The sequence below is a fragment of the Melanotaenia boesemani genome, chromosome 17 (genome assembly GCF_017639745.1).
Source record: "Melanotaenia boesemani isolate fMelBoe1 chromosome 17, fMelBoe1.pri, whole genome shotgun sequence".
Taxonomy (NCBI): domain Eukaryota; kingdom Metazoa; phylum Chordata; class Actinopteri; order Atheriniformes; family Melanotaeniidae; genus Melanotaenia; species Melanotaenia boesemani.
The window spans coordinates 17,643,946-17,662,122 of record NC_055698.1 but is presented as its reverse complement, the minus strand read 5'-3'; the positions used below and the strand labels follow the sequence as shown (position 1 = coordinate 17,662,122).

Below are 18,177 nucleotides of genomic sequence, written 5' to 3'. Positions count from 1 at the left end.
AACAATGATGACAAATGATCACTGATTTATACAAACTGTTAGCTTTTTAACCAGCTTAACACAACACCCCTAACTGTACCCTTTTCATTTTGTTTGCAACATATTTCCTGATTAATGGCTTCAAAGGCAAATCGATAAATACACGAACAGAGAACTTTTTTATTATCCATACCGTTTAGGATTTCTTCTGTTAATTGCATTATTGCCATTAAAGCAAATCTATTTTGTTTGAAATTGACTTTCTGCCAATTTTATTAATAAGGTTAATTCAATATTGAAACGTTCTATAAAAATATTTTAGATAACTATATTTTTCCACTTTCTATGGAACAAAGCAACCTGTGTGAACCCATCCAGTAAATCTTAGATGCGACCAAATAGAAAACTGATTAATAAAGCTGTCCTGTGTGTATGGTCCATCTAGTTATTGCTCAGAAAAAAAAAACTAAAACATGATTACATGAAAAAAATGTTTAAATATTTATATGTGCAAATGACTCTAACTTTTGAAACAGTTTCAGTTTTGTGCAAGACAGCAGCAGCAGAAGGTTGTGTTTGCATGTGGGCTATATGCTGTGCACGGCATGCAGTGTGGGTGGTGAGCAGCATTTACCACACAGTTTTCATGCTTTCTGTGGTCTCACTACAACCGAGGGCAATTGATTTCCTGGTGGTTTGTGGGATTTATTTTCCCAACTGTTTTTTAACAGGAAAAACAAAGAAAAAAAACAAGACTTCAGATTCAGCAACTTGATATTTTAAAATCTAATAGTGTTATTCTGTGCTCCAGATAAACATTAAATTTGGGAGAAAATGCATTGGTAAATTATATTTGGAGCAAAAACATTTATTTTTCTTTAGAAACAGCTTGATTAGGAATGTTTATCAGACAAATTGAAAATTATTGTAATGGTTAATTTTATCTCCACTTTGTCTGAATTAATATGGCAGTGTAGGACCATACCAACACAATTTCTTCTTTATTTACCAAATATTTGCATCAGGCAAATATGCAGAAACTCATTTTCTCTGGTTTGTAATCAAATGAGAAGATTTTTTGATGTGACAACCACAGTCAGTGATGGGGCTCATTGGAAGGAAATGAATACAATCAAAGACTGCAGGGACAGGTTGAATTGGCTGGATATCAACATGTTACTGAGTCATATCTGCCAGAAATCATGAGTTATCTAGAGAGAAATAGCGTGCCAACATTTTGTTGCACTTAACACAAATTTTCTAAGCTTAAAGACCCACTCCGATGAAAATCATGTTTTTCATGTTCACATGCATTTTTCTGATGCTAGAAGACATATCTTAAGAAAACTAAACCCAAAATAACATTTTTGAGTATTTTTGCATTCAAATCACTGTGAACCAATGGCATACCCTAAAAGGCAGGCTCAGGCAGACTGGCTTTCACCCATCACAAAGTCACTGGGCAGGCCACAAACTCCTGCCTCACTCAGACTCTGAGGAGTAGAGAAGATGATAGCGGATCAGCAAGTATGTGCTGTCGTGGGTTGAAATGCTAAAAAGAAAGATAATAATATTAGTTTTTATAATCTACAAAAGCACTTTGCTGTGAGAGAGCAATGGATAAGCTTTCTTGGTCACAGCGATGTAACAAACCACACACTGTTTTACAGTCAACACTTGAGTGTATCTCAAGCTGTATTTGAGAATAAAAAGCCCCAGACTGTTCATCCTCTCTGCCCATAACTTGAAATATTTGCATTTATTCATCCAAATGATGTATGACACCCCACCTAAAGTTCTTATCTTTTTCTGTCAGTACCCATCATCTATATCGACTGAGAGTGAAAACACAAATCAAACTGGTTCTAACTACACATGTAACCAGGCAACTGCACGCCAACATGTAAAGCAAAGCTCTGTAGGAGGACTTCTTGCCTCCTGCTTAGTCATTCACAGTAAGAACACCAACAAAGAGTAAAACATTTTTCTGTAAAGTGCATGAATTATCAGATGTTTAAGGACACCTAACAGTTTGAAGGACCCTACACAAAATATGCTGGTCCATTATGCAACACTGACTGATTCCTTTTGACTTATTCCACATAAGAACACATCCAACTGATGGGGAAAAGCGCCAAGCTGCCATTCTCATTTATGTGGTGTACTGTCTATCAATTAGTCACACACATTCACTGACAAAAAAGCTGATGGATCGAGAGACATAAATTGCTTGGACAGGCTGAAATGTGTGCAGATCCCTACAAAAACACACATACATATTGAAGGACTAGTGCACAACTTATAACAGGGAGCCTTGGAGCAAATCAAAGGTGTCAGCTACTGTTGCAACCCGAATATTCACAGCACAAAGCTGCATGCTGGACTTAGGAATGTACCAACTACAAGTGAGAGGGGTGAAGGTCAAATCTGTAAATAAGACCTTAACCTTGCTGTGTTTGAAAAAAAGTGTTTTTATGTGGATGTATTTGCTTTGCTGATTACATTTCAGAGAACATTTTTAGCAGAAGCTCAAGGAGATCAAAACTATAAAACTACTTTTCATGATGTGAGCTGCTTGTCCATATTGCCCTGCCTCCTCTTGAAATACTTAAAAAATTTCAAATGGCAAGAATACACTAAAAAGATGCACATTTCAGGCAAATGTATTATAATACTTAGAAACACAGCTATAATTACATAATATGACACATTACAGCGCATTTATCTTCTTGACACATTTAATCTGACTTGACGCAGCACTGAAGTGAAATATATTACAGGCTTTTTAATGATCTGTCAGCTACAACTTCCATGGTCATGGAGACATTCTTAATCCCTTTACATTTGTTCAGAAATCTCCTGCTGCTCCACTGCCACACAGTGAGCAGCTGCAGTGACATTTAGCCCCTGGATATTTAGATACATCTGTCTGTTTTGTTTTGAAATTTGAGGTGAATGAGTTTAAAACCTGAACGTTGTCGGTAAAGAAGCCTGAGGCAAAAGTGGCGATGGGTACGAACAAATATACTCAGTGGTATAATATGAATAATTCTGTATGTTTTTTTCAATTTCTTTGCCAGCTGACATTTACAAAACACTTCGATTGCTGCAAGGCATCTGGCCTTTTTAAATGTGTACATCCAATACCTCATGTGTATATTAGAGGATAAATGTGTGCAGGTATGGTATGGTATGGTATGGTGTGGTAGAACTGTCATGTGCAACAGACTGATAGGAAGTTTACACCAGTAGGGGCCAGATGGTTCAGTCAGCAGGGAGGAGGAGAGTATGGAGGATAGCCAGTCTAGATGCTATGATATTTCATAGATACAGAGCAACACCAAGCTTTTGATTCGGATTTGAAAAAATGGTTTCATAAATAGTCTTTTATGATGATGATGATGATGATGATTCAGACTTGAAATCATTCAGATGCTGAAAATTGACTTTGTTGAAGGTAGAAAAAATCATTCCAATGATGTGGACAAACATGTCACTCTGACATCATAATAATGACTTTAAGCAGAGACATTAAAATAACAGGTACAGCATCTGAAATAATCCTAATCAATAACAAGCAATTAAAAACAAAAACTTGATCAAACTTAATAAATGCTAAATAATTTGACAACAGATCAGGATTTTGTATAACTCTGACATGACCGGGTTTAGCAACTTACATTTTCTATGCAGACAATATTTTATACAATAAAGTATAAAATACAAAATAAAATCTATCAAATAAGTATGAAATGCAACAAAAAAATATATAATATGTATAAATATGTAAGCAGCACATAATTCAGAATTATCCAAATTATGTAAACAGACTTGTAGGAAACACCCCCTTTAAGTCCTTTGGATAATATTGTATTTTTTTTTACCACCTGTGTGATTGATATTAATGGTCACTTTATTAATGAAGAACTTAGTTGTGCATGAATGTTCACATTGGCTAAAGGTTTGAATTTTAAATATTTCACAAATAACATCCATCCAACAATATGTACCAAACAAATAGAAAAAGCTACAGAGCAACTTTTGGCAAATGTAGCCTCAGCAGATGCCAGAGACATTTTCTTTGCAGGGGCATCTCACATCCTCCCAGGTAAGACAAACCAGTTGTTTTCATGTAATAGATTTCTGGACTACGAGGGCGGGGAGCATGGTGGATAATTACGCATGCAGATATTAGACTATTTAGTTTTTCAGACACCATATTTGTCTGTCCAACTATTGTTGATTAAAGTCCCCACAGAAGTCCAACAACAATATATAGTAGATATAAGTATCTACAGTACATGAAGGTAAATGAGTAAAGCTAAGTAGTGTGTTTACATCAGTTGCTACATGGTTTTGTTCTTGTAGCAGACTTTAACATACTCACCACCTTCAGTTCCAAGTGAACTAGTAGACATGTAATGTGTTTTATGGTTCTTTGGCCTTGAACTTGGCCATGTACACTGGTGACGGGAAAGGTAGTGGGAGTCACAGAGAGTAGGTTGTTTAATCTGACACCAGCTGACAGCACACTGTCAAACAGAGAGCCCATCCATCGAGAAGAGAGAAAGGGGAGGAGGGCCAGAGGTCTGCATCCTCTCAGATCTCCCTCTTCTTTACAAGCTTGTCAAACTGCCCCTGTTCAGAAACAGTTTACTTTTTTGTTTTTGCACCCACTGATATTGCCTTAGCTGACTGCATCTGGCTGCACTTGGAACCCCTACAAAGAGGTTCAATAGGCTACATTTACATACTGAGATCACTGTATTTTTTGCTCTGTTTGCAAATCAGATGCAATTAAAGATTCTTTTACAGACACTGCTTAAATATATAACTCCTTAACAAATGAGAAAAATTATATATTCCACATATTCTTCACTGTGCTCCAAGATAAAAAAGTGACAAAAGAACTTCTTTACCAAATAAATCAGTCAGTGTGCCCTTGGCAACAGACATCGAGAAAATGAACTATGGCAACTATGGCTAGGTACAAATAATTACCTTCTGAAAGGCTTTACCTATATGTACAGACAACAATGTCATGCTGTAATGTTCAAGACTGATAACAAGGACATTATCCCGCTCTCCAGGAGGCCATTAAAAATCATTTCATCACAGAAACCAATGGAATTCTAATATGGAGCTGGTAAAAGAGAAGAAAAGTCTGAGGATGAGAAGCATTTTCAACCAGGTTAATTGCTCTCCTTGAAGGGAGCTTCACTCAAACTGATAAGGCTTATGTCCTTTTTAATGATGGGTAGCAATGTAATGACTGAGTGAAAACCTGGCCAGTTTGATCCTAACAAGTAGAGGCATTAAAAATAAGGCTAAACCTATTTAACCCATGAGAGCCATATTTGTCACATACAGTTTCTGAGACATTTTGCTTCAATTTATGGCATAAACTTTGCTCAAAATCCTGTTAAACACAATCTGATACTCGTCTTCTGTCCCCTAATAGATACCCAAAAGCAGAAAACCATGTTATAATATTTTTAATAAATCACATGGTAATAATTGGTAGATATGCCCCCCCAAAAAATGTTAATTCTTTTGTTACATTTTGTTAAAGGGCCTTATAAAGACCTTATATTTAAAAAAAAATGGACTATTTTTACCATTTTTTCATGGGTCAGGCCTTAATGGGTTAAATACACAACAAGAAACCACCGAATGCATAAATAGCTTTTAGCATTTTTCACCACCTGGAATATTTTGAGCTGGCAAAAGCTAGACAGTGCAGTTTCTCTGCAATTCAGCTGGCGTTGGTGAGCTTCAGGTCTTATATCCTATTTCTAAGTAAACACGATGTATAGAGATAAAGATTTTCATGCATGAACTATACAGTAAGTATATGTATATATATATAAAAAAATACAACACATGTTTTGGAGAATAAAAATGTTTGAATATTTTAGCGTAGCATCCAGTCAAACTTTGATGCATCATGCAATATTCTCTTCTTTTCTCAGCAAAATTTGCAGTTTTACTGTACATCAGCAAAACAGCATCTTGCAACTGAACACTGACCTGTTAACCCTTTCCAGCTCCTTTGTTTTTATTAAGCAAAGAACAGTGAAGACAGACACAGAAAAGACACAGAGATGTGGGATTACAAGCTCCTGAGGCTGTCAGCCAAAGCTGCAGTATCCTCACTGCTACAACAACTGGAACAAAGGAGAATTAACAAGTGAAAAATAATACTAAAATACTGCTGCACATCCCATACAGTTCTTAGCACATCACTTTGTTAGTAAGCTCTATATGATTTAAACAAATTCAGTCAGGAATAGTTACTTTTGTTGTAAAAATCAGGTTTGCAACAAGCAAATGAAACACGCAGCAGCTACGGTACACAAGTTTGGCAAAGACGGCACGTTACTAGCGAAGCAAATGCACATTGTTGTATGACATGAGAGCAAAAAAGTGTGAAAAATCCCTTTTAAAAAAACATGTCAGGTCTCAAGTGGAGTCACTGCACACTGTCTTCTAACCTTGAGAAAATACACCTGCCTGCAGCTGAAACAACTTGACAAGAAGATTTGCATTGTACTGACTTTTTTTTTCTTCCTTGTGCACCATTATTATCTCAGAGCATGTCTTTTATGCAGAACACAGTCACCAGTCTGTGGAACAGGCCCACACATGTTCCCTTTGATCAATTTTTCATCAGTACTCTTGTCTGAGTTAGAGCCAGAGCGAGTGCGTAAGGACAGGTCCCTTCATTCAGAGAAGCTGATAAATGATAGATTAGTTTAAACGCAAGGTGTCTGCTGAACCTGAGGAAAAATCTCAGGCAGGTGTTCTGACATATGTGCAACACAATCGTTTCATTATTTGAAGTTAATCTAATCAGGAGGATGGTTTTCCACATGAGAATTAATGCAATTTACAGTGTAACGTATTTGTTAATAGTTTGAGTGCCTTGTGAGATTTCATTATATTAAAGATGTGACAGGAAGATAAAGGAGACAGACAAGAACCTGGAGGATGAAATTAAATTAAATGAAAGAATTCAATGGTAAAGTAAAATACAGTAAATCAAAAATTTAGCTCTGGTTATATGATGGTTAAATCTCTAGTTTCTGCTTTAACTATAATTTTAAAGCTATAAAGGCTTAAAGGAATGTGTCATTAGTTTGTTAGCTCAAACTTTTCATCTAAACATAAAATAATAATTTATGAGCTTTAAATATGCTGGTAGAATATTTCTCTGATGCCACCCCAAAAACTGCCTTTGTATTAATCTACACAATACAAATGCCTTCACAAACCCAAGAGCTGAGCTGTTGGCCTGCGATGACAGAGTAGTCTCTTATGTTTTCATCTCAGTTACATCATAGTCTGATTTTAGAAATGTTAGAGAGAAGCTCAGATATTTATATCATGCACCCAAATCCATCCAAACTAACAGCTCAGTTAAATCTGAATCTAGTAAAACTAGATGTTCTTTTCCATGAAGATAAAGAACCAGGAGAAATGCTTTATATTAATCTAGAACCTTGCACAGTTCAAATATATTATTACACCACTGCCATTAGGTGAAACTGGGATTGTTCGCGTCACCACAGAGCCTTTATCCTCTGAAAATAAACTTGTTGAAGAAATTCGATGTGGATGATGTGTACAGTTAAATTGTAAACACGAAGATGAACATTGAACTCTTCTTACATTGCAGAAAATATTCACCCGTTTCTGTACATTTTTTTTTTCCAGTTTCCATTTCAGATATTTTGCTTGATGTAAGCAGGAGCATTTTCCCAAAAGAAAAGGCTGTGATTCAAGCAGAGCATTGTCAAGCCTGAAAGGCTGTTATTCTTCTAGTCACAAGGACTACTACAGCTACTAGCATTAAGGTGTCACAGCAAAGATGTGAAGCTAAAAAGGTGTCATAACACTGTCTTGGTGATTCTTCTCATGAAAACTTGCTTTTTCAACAGTAGGCAGGAAGCTTGTTTTTTTCAGATGCACTTCCACTGAACACTTACAGGGTGTTTTTCTTATAGCCTTAGAAAATATCACAAACTATCCGTAACATACTCCAGTTCTTACAGTGCATGTTTTTTACTCACACACTATCTTCTTTTCAGCCATCTTCTACTCCACCTCCCCCTCCTTCACACCCTCATTTATCTGCAGCCATTGTATGCCCACCTGTTTGCCCCAGCATGAGCAATACAGTAAAAGCGTAATCTTGGCCCGGGGATGGATGTTACAATGAACATACACACAGAGATGACAGCATTACACACAAAGCACAAAGCTCGTGCACAGATTGCCCTTAAGCTTTAGTTACTCCAAACTGTGCTCCATTCTTTGTTTGTTTTACCATTTTGCTTTTATTCTGTTCAAGGCCTAATGTGATATTCAGTAATGTATGTCCTGGGGTACAGCTGCTGCATCACGGTCATATGGTTCACCTCTGCTGCCTTCTGAAAAAGCCTTTCTACATTTAGCTCCATGTTTTTTCCACAAGATATATTCTTTGAGAGAACATGCAAAAGAAACGTCTTGTTATTAAGAAATAAAATTATTCATTTATAATTATATTTAGTTAATGTTATAAGTTAAGAACTTGGCAGACAAGACATGAAAAAAACAACCTAAATATTTGTCAGCATCCTTCACATACTGAAGACACACTGCAGGCAGTGAAATGATGTGTGCTAATTTGTTTCCATGAGGCAAGAAAACATATCTCAACTTGGGATATAACCCCTGATTAATGCCCCAGTTATGCTGCAGGATCAATCCATCTGTTATTTTGATGCAACTGACTACCAGCTGGGCCTTACAGTTACCTGGTAAACAGCACAGAAGCTTTTCCTTCCTACACAAACCCATCTTGCAGTCTTGTTTTATGTTTTGCACTGACACACTCCTCTACATCTGCACACACATGAATAAATCTGTCAGTATAATATATATAAAATGTTCAACCCTACAAATACTGTAGGTTTAACTTTGGACCTAATTAGAGTATCTGTAGCTGTCTAACCACACTTTCACTTTTCTCAATTTTCTTTCTCTCCATTTCTCATGAGAGTAGGAGGACAGGAGAGGAATATGTGATACTCCACCTGCTGAGGTACATCACACTCAGATAGAAAACACATTTTCTGAACCATCTGTGACCAGAATTTTAGGCAAAATTTCAGATTTTGTCTGATTTTGTTTCAGTGAGAAAAGAGATGTTTGGATATGTTAGCTACCGTACCAGTGAGTGAATGCACTTGATGGTCTTTCCTCATCTGTGTGTTTGTGTGTGCATGACATGCCAGTGTAGAGTATGTGTGTCATTCTGTGTGATATTATATAAGACAATTTCTCATCTTTATCACCCTTTTACATAATCTCCATAAATACTGTATCTGTAACGCTGAAATTAGTTGAGGTTCTTTCCTTTGTTGCTTTACGACTGAATCAACTCTTAAAACTAAACTGCCACAGTTATGTCTGCAAAATTATACATGTGTCCATACAAGTGTCCTGTAGTCATTATTGCCCTTGTAAATCTGTCTAAATATATGTATATTTTTTTGTCATGTCACATGACAAAGTGTATGATTTATTTTTTATAGCATGGCAAAAACATTGGGATCTTATTTATAGCAGAAACACTACAAGCAAAAAGCAAAACAAAATTTATACAACTCTGTTATTATGGGGAAAATATCTGATAGAAGAGCAGATTAAAGTGTGTTCATTATCTTTGATTTGCATCAAAACACTTTATATTTTAAATGACTGAGCAGAGAGCCTGGTTTGATCAGTTATGATAGTCTCATGGATAAACTATTATAAAACTGGGAACTTAGTGTGTATAAAAGACTCCCTATAGGGTGCAAGATCTCCAGGCTGATGTGATTATACCCAACAACTGTGTTGTAGTTCTGTTTGTAATTGGTTTGCGTCTTTTTTAATTAGAGCTTTTGCTGCTCCCGACAGATGACTGTGTCTCAGTTGCTTTTTGTGTCTCATCATATTTAATCCCCTTGTAGTCATGTTTTCATCTCTTGGCTTCCATTTGGCATTGCTTTGTGAAAATGTTTGCATCTGTATGATTGTAGTCCTAATAGCATGTTTGTGTCTCTTTTTGAAAGCATTTGCCCAATTCCAATTCCCCCCCTGACTCTCCTGTTCCACGTGGCATAGGCAAGGTTTTCCTGCTCTTTTAGGCCTCAGTGGGTTGTAGTCATCTAGCCCTTGATCTTGCTGGGGGGCATTTGGGTTCACATTTCTTACTGATCTACAAAGTAAAAAGGGTCTCCTATCTTACTGCTAAAAATGAAAAATGGTGATATAAAAGAATTATATAACTTCCCCACTAATAGTGAAGACTTTCCCTTTCTGCAGCCTGCGATCTCTGTGATGCATCCTCAGTACAACTATAAGAGTCAGAACCAATTAAATGGACATTGTGGAGTCCTGCCTTACTCTCCATCTTTTCATTATTCTTTTTATTATCTATACTGACTGTCTTCATAAATACTGCTTTGACATTATTCTCTTTCCATTTTTCTTGAGTTACTCAAATGGTCTGTTTCTCTATCCACTCACCTGTTCCCCATTTCATCTTGCTCAGTTTGCAAGATAAATCTTCTTGATCTGCTGTTTCTCATCATCTCTTATTTCCCCTGCTTATTAATTATTATTCTTTCATTCAACTATATTACTTCCCCTCTATATACATCCACCATTTTAATGCATTTATAGACTTATCTGTCTCCAACTGTCTCCTCTGTGGCAGGTTTTCTAACATGCTGAATCTTGTTATTACAGTTGAGTACAATAAGCAGTATGTGTATAATAAGGGGAGACATACTGCTCAGGGTTCCCAACAACATCTGTTATTCCAGGTAGATATGGTTTGAAAAGAGGGAAGATGAAAAAAAGTGCCAGTAAGAGAAAGGAAAGTAGGGAGATTGAAGAGGACAACAAAGTTGAAGACACTGTGAATGTGGCTGACCTGCCTCTGATTATAAAAAACAAGAGGATAGCAAGCACAAATGGATGGTCACATGCTTTAAAAAGGTATGTATTTGCATAAAAAAAAAAAAAAAAAAAAATCAAACTATCAAGAAAAGATCTGTCTTTGACTTCATGTTTTTACAGCCGACTCTCATCTATTATGCAAGATCCGACTTTTACCCCACCATTCCTGTTTCACACCTCTTTCGATGCTTCAAAGGGGATTTCACCTCCTTGAAAATAAACTGACAAAACGTGTTTGCGTGCACGGTCTCTGTGTTTACATACTGTTTAAGTTAGTTTGCTAACTGGCATGTGCAAAGATGTTATTTTCTTTATGTGACAGTGAGGAACATAAAGAAATGTGTGCATGCACAGATGAAAGTGTTCCTTGTGACAGCCACGGGAGAGACTCGTGACACAACTGTGTCAACATACTGTGTCACTGATAATGGGTAAACCTCTCAGCAAAAGCAAATATTAGGATGAACACTAAAAATGTATGCATCTCAGTATTGCATCTTAGAAACTCCTGCTTTTTTTTCTATTACTTGCAAGTTAGTGCAAGATGTCATGAAAACACACCCAAAAAAATAATCATTTTTGTTTTCCTAAAAGACCTGAATATATTTAGATTTTCATGCAGTATGAATGAGAAACAGAACTTTAAAGTAAGGACAATCAGAGGCAACAAAATTCTGTATCTTCATCATTGAAAACATAATTTATTTGGAAAAACATGTATTCCTTTCTTCCAGCATTAAAAGTTAAATTTGCCCTGTGGATTTAGCTGTCATAGACAGTGCAGGAGCCAGTTAGTCTACTACAGTTCAATAGTCCAGTCCCCTCTTATTAAAGCAGCACAAAAGACTAATTATAACTGCAGTGCTTTGATTTACATGCAATTAAAGTTTCATGTGAACCCAGATAAAGCAGACGGAGGGCAGAGTAGAGTAGGACAGGAGAAGTGCTGTGGAATAAAGAGAGCAGACTAAAGAACAGATGAGACACCAGCAAAGGGGAAAAAAAGCAAATTTGTACAGCAAAAAGAAAGACAGAAGGAAGTGGTGAAGAAAACAGAAGAGCTGAGGAGAAGACCAGAGTAGAAAGGAGATGTGAAGCAAGCCATCATTTGACAGGGGAAGTGATGACACAGCACATCCATCTCAGTGGCAGGTGCCTGCTGTTGCTCCTTTACTGAGGACAAAGGAAGAGAGATCTGCAACAGCACCACAATCTGAAAACACTGCATTAAGCCAGGCTGCTCAGATAGATTAAAAACGCTTTTCATTTTCATTTTAGAGCCATCCTCCTTGAATCATCTATTATGAGCACCATTAAACTTACCATAGTTTGTTTGAAATTCATAAAATCTCAATTAATTCAGCTATTTCAGAATTTTTTGGGGTGCATTTCTTTATTATTTTCCTGTTATTCTAAAAGTTGTGAGATGATGTGATTAAGTAAATAATTACTGCTACTCTGAATGACTGAAACTCTTCATTTGCTTATTCCCATTTAGTCTAAATGTTCTTTTCTTGAAAGCTCATCTTTAGCTGAGACTATCGATTTGTTTCCTGAGATGCTGAATTTTGTTATGTAACACTGTGGTTTGTATGTCAGTAATTGTTGCCTGTAGGTCTCTTGATATTTCCATTTGAAAGCACTGCTGTGCAAGAAAATGTGATGGATGCCTCTTGACAAGGAACAAACTGTTTAAGTAGAAAGGAACACAACCAAGAAGAGATGCAAATAAGAGAGTAAAATAATAAGCTTCAGCATTACTGAGTCAAATAATGGAACATGCAGTGATGTAATAATAATACATTTTAAAATATAAAAAGGAATTGCAAACTCACAATATATATCTACTGAGGGTAGGTGTGTCACTGCAAAATCATTAACACATCACCCAGGCACATAAATGTTTGTGGGTGAGTTGAATGTAAGGTTGGGCCCTAAACAACACCCTGAAAATAACAGAGGGGATAAAGGGATTGAAAGTGAGAAGAGGGGGATGGTGCAATAATAATGAAAGCAATAAAAGGAGACCCATTTTCCCAGCTGTGATCTTTGCTCCAGTCAGGCCAGTTGATGTGTGCGTATGTGCATGTGTGGATTTCAAGTGTGTGTGGATGTGTTTGAGAGATTTTCTGTGTATATGAACCCACTGAGCTTTCAAGCGAATCTAAATGAGTCACATCATCTTATCAATCACCCACTTACAGTACAGCTAATCTCAGTGTGTGTGTGTGTTTCTATGTGCAAGTACTTTTCTGGCTATCTTAGTGAGAGGTTAAAACCACTGGACTGAGGACATTTTGAGAAAGCAAAGACCCTTTTGTCGAGTCTCAGTTCTAATTCCTTTCAAAAGACTAAGGTTAAGACTTGGTTTTAGGGTTAAAGTTGGTTTTGGAATTGGTTTTACTTTTGTTTTACACCCATTTGCTTAGTATTTGGATCCTGGCATGGTTTGTGCTCCTCAAACCACATGTACATATCATAGCCTCTAGCCTGCCACATAAAAGTAGTCTGAAAATATGAAGAACAAGCTAAAAGAGTTCTTAAGGTTTGTCCTGATGCAATTATAGCTGTAGCGAGAAAATATCTACTCTTTAGCTGTATGAAACTAAGGCCCTATACAAACAGGTAGTTCAACAAACCCTGACTTTTTCGAGATTTTAAACTATAGTCTACATGCTAACAAATGATCTTAAATATCCCAGGCAAAGCTAAGACATTTGAGCTTCTCTAGCTGGAGCTAACTAGCTTTTTTATGTGTTAATGACATTAAACAAAGAAATTCTTTACAGGATTCACTGCTACATAATCCAGTACAGAATCAGTCACCAATATTACCAGGTATTTAGAGACGTGATCAGAGCTTTAGTGGGTTGGAAAAGTTGTGTTACAAAGCTGTTCCTGCTTCCGAACAATGACAGAATTATCTTTGTTGCCTCTGAGCGAGCTGCTTGCAGAAAGGTGCTGAAAACTGAACTACTTCTCAGGCGAGGAGAGATCATGACATCTATGAACACTGCTGGTTTAGACAATATTGAGCCAATTATGTACCACTTGAACCTTTGTACAGTTAGCCACCACGGTGGAATGGGTGTTGTGTTTCTGTTTTTGTAAACTAGCTATTTTCTTCTAATGTCTCTGCTTTACCTGAGCTTCTTTTAAACTTATTTTTCCCCATTCTTCATCCTTGTAGCATATTCCTGCCTTCATCAAAGGAAAGATTGGAACTTTAATTTTCTATTTAATTAACATCAGATGGACTTTCTCTTACAGACAGGACAATTCCCCCGAGAAGCAGAAAGTACCTAGATTTTGGGTAGTTGAGCTTACCACTCAGCTATTTTACATCTTGGTCCCTCTCCACAGGTCACAAGGTCAACTCTGGCTTAAAGAAGAAGGGGAAGTTTTTATAAACTCAGGATTTGGGAAGTTTTTGAACTAATTTTCTGCTAAAAACAAAACTAATGTTTCACTGCTTTCAGATGGAGGTCTGGAACTCATGACTTAAAACCTTTGTCTACTTCAATTTTTTTTTTTTTTTTTTTTTTATGCTGATAAGCTAAACCCTCCCTACAGGTTTATTTTCTCAACCGAGACCATCTGGTGAGATACTCTACCAGAACTTTTGCTTATCTTAACATTCCAGAGGGTAATAAACTTTTAAAGGTTTGGCACTTCAGCAGAAGAGCACTGCCAGAGGAAAGACTTTCTTTATCTAAATCATAAAAGAGAGTAAAAATTTTGTCAATATCATTTTAAATATTGTGCATATGCTGCATATGTATGTATTTAGATTCATACAATCATCATTACTGGTACAAGGTTTAAGGTGATTCAGCTGTGATCTGAAACTTTATTCACCATTCCTCCGTTTAATGTTTATAACATTTATTTCACTTTAATTGTGGGATCAATGTCTGTTACAATGTGCATCAATCTATGGTTTTTAACAATGCATCATTTAGGATTTGAATCGCTTAGAGACATTCACATGTATTTGACAAATGTTCAATCTGATACTTTTACAAAGGGAATTAAAAGGTAACACTGAACCAGTCCATGTAGTTATTTGACCTGACCGCCAAGCCCATAGAGCTGCTATTGGTCGAAATAGTCAGCCACAGTTCCTTGTGGGCGTGGAACACCTCAAACTTCCAAAAGTCTTAGGACAAATGAGTTTCAGTAGAGAGTCATTCATGATGAACAGAGGAGATTGCGAGATGGAGATGAGGAAGAGAACAAAACGGAATACTGTTCAGAAGGATGCTTCCAAAAAACCCTCCTGTGTGATAAAAAGTTTCCTCAAAGGTAGAAGAATTACGTTTTTGAGCCTGCATCCTTAGCATGCATGATAGATAGAGAAGATCCTCCCTACACATGCTTTTTGATCTTAGACAATTTCTCTTCTTTTGTTTTTCTTTATAACTACTTAAACTCCATTTAGTTTATGCTTTTACCCTTTATTTATACTGATTTTGATAACTGGTTAAATCAGGCTTTTCACGCTTCAGCACCAGTTTACAAAGTTTTCTCCCTTTTGACTCATCAAAGCTGGATTTTATAATGCAGCTGACAATTTTCTCTATTTTTACCATCTCTTGACACCACCGATCCAGTGGCGTCTCAGGACCGAATAAGCAGAAAGAACCTTAAGACCCAAACCTGCGGACAACCACGTGTGACAAATCTTCGGGCCTTCCTGAAAGCTCAGCTGGGATCCAAACCACTGCTAAGAAATGGTTGGTTGTCTGATAGAGTTGGTTATAGTGAATTAACTTGTTTTTCAGTTAAGTTTCCGGCTAAACAGATGAGACTTTTTTTTTTTTTTTAGCTTTCTTGGGATTCAGAAATCCTTTTCAGCCCACTTTTAAACATTAGTTTAATTAAAACCACAGGTGAATTTACTTCTGCTTTTGTTTTGCTCCACATGTTACATGGCTTTACAATAAGATTTTGGTTTGAACCTCACATTTGCATTTTTTTTAATGCTTGCTTGACTTACGTTTTCCCATTTTCCTCTGTAAATACCCCTCTGACATTATGCATGTTTAGGCTAGTTAATTAATATTCACATTTGTTTGAACTGGTCGTGGTTGTGATTTTTCCATTTGAATCATGTTATGGCTCCCTTCGAATCAGAACCCACGTCATTAGCATCTTGAGACTGATTAATTTATTCAAATAATTAGTACTAGTACTTTAGTGGTTTTCCAGGCTTCCATTAAATAGATATAAATGCTTGGTGGTGCTCTGAGACTTAGTCCAATATTAATATTAATAATTCATATTTTATATTAATTACTAAAATTAATATATTTATTTAGACATTTTTATTGTTTAATGACACTAGATCACTACATCCTTTTTGTGATTAAATCTATTGCCATCCGTCTCTTTCAATCTAAAAGGAACTTTCAACCAATGAGGAGTTGACGAACACGTATCGTCGCTGAGAGCTGTGGGCACTGTAAGTTTTTTGAAGAAATGCATGCAAAAGCCTCTTCACATTAGTTACCTACCTAAATTCTTTTCCCAGTCTGTTAAGAAATGGAAACAAGCGTGCTACAATGAATAATGCATGACTATAAGGGGAGACAACCTGCCCATAAAGAATAGCCATTCAAATGTGTATGAGCAATAATGCTGCTTAAGGCTGAGATAAAGATGCAAATTAAAACACAAATGTCCCACACACTTCACCCTCTGTGTAACACCATCAAATCCACAGTTATATCCACATTCCTTAAGCATAAAGTCAGTACAGTCTTGCAAAGTTACTGTTAGAAACAGAACCAACACAGTAAATCCCATTCCACCAAGAAAAGAAATGCATTTGCTTATGTAGTCATTAACTTACAGAAGGTAGACAGACAGTCTGGTGTATAGCTAAATCTAAAAGCAGGCATGTCTCTCTAGTTAAATAATCACACCCATTACAAAATGTGCAATCTCCAGGATAAAAGTATAAATACTTCTCAGTTTGACAGAAGTGAACTACACCAATGTGTCATTTGCTTCTTTCTTCTAACTGAAAGGATACAGCTGGCTTGGTTGTCAATTGATTTAAAGCACCTTCCCATTAGATGTTCAGCTGGAGACACTCCAAGGAATCTGTAAACACTTATGCATACACCCACATATACACACTTCCACACACACACCATTCTGAACACTATCTTGTAAACATCTACTGATATGCACACATTTATACCAATTTACTTCCACAGCTGTATATGCAATACCTCTAAACTGATACGCACAAACTCTAGGCTGTCTGCAGTCACACACCCACAACAGACTTTGCAGTCCTGCAGTGTTTATTTCACCAGAATATTTCTGTATTTATTGTTGCACTGGCTTGAACAACATGTCCTGCTTCTGTCTTGGCCAGGTCTAATAACAAGATCATCTATTTGGATGGACAAAAAGGAGTTAATTTAAAACTAAATCTTATTCACAATATTTTACACACAAAGATTATCATATGCATTTACAAAAGATATATAAAAAAAAGTCACTTACAAGAGTTCCTTTGGCTCCCATCTCTTGCATCAGGCGAGGCGGACATCCCAGCAGGATGCTTTTTGTCCTCACAAGATAACCAAATTGAGGAACAGCGAGGCAGACAGCAAAAGGATAATACACCAAAAACTCCACTGATCACGACAGCACCTGCCCACTATGCATCCTCACACCGCCTCTCAGTCTGCACACATGCTCTGCAATACAAAAGATGCTCCACTAATGTTCACATGCGCATTCTCAGGCGGATAAACTCGCGCACTTATGTGCTTTCTGATCTTGAGTGTTCAGGAAGCTGGCAGCCACAAAACATACACGTGCACATATGGATCGACTCTGCACCAGTGTCTGTTCCAGTGTGGGGAATGCTGAGGCTGAGAGGGGGAGAGAGGGGAGCGAAGACGATTGGAGCGTACCACTAGCTGCTGCTGAGGGAGGGAGGGAGGAAGGGGCTTGAGCAGAGAGGAGAGGGTAGGGAGAAGGTGGGAGAGGGCGTGCACATAAGGAGAAAAAGAAATGAGTTTGTGTTTGAGTGTAGCTGCACGTTTATCTGTGACTCATGAGCACATTTAAATATGACCTTTAAAACACACAAATACCTCTTATCCACGCCTGTATACTTTACACACCTTCTTTGTTGTTATAACTCAGCAGCTGCAGAATAAGCTATTTTCATCAACAGAG

At 37.0% G+C, this 18,177-nt stretch overlaps 1 protein-coding gene across 1 annotated transcript in view; it reads right to left on the bottom strand.

Moving 5' to 3' along the window:
- Nucleotides 1–17,844, bottom strand: part of dtnbp1b (dystrobrevin binding protein 1b) — a 31,434-nt gene extending 13,590 nt beyond the window's left edge. The window contains exon 1 of the mRNA XM_041967118.1: nt 17,494–17,844. Coding sequence (XP_041823052.1) covers nt 17,494–17,539 — 46 coding nt within the window. The 5' untranslated portion in view covers nt 17,540–17,844. The remainder of the gene's footprint in view (nt 1–17,493) is intronic.
- Between the last annotated feature and the right edge of the window lie 333 nt (nt 17,845–18,177).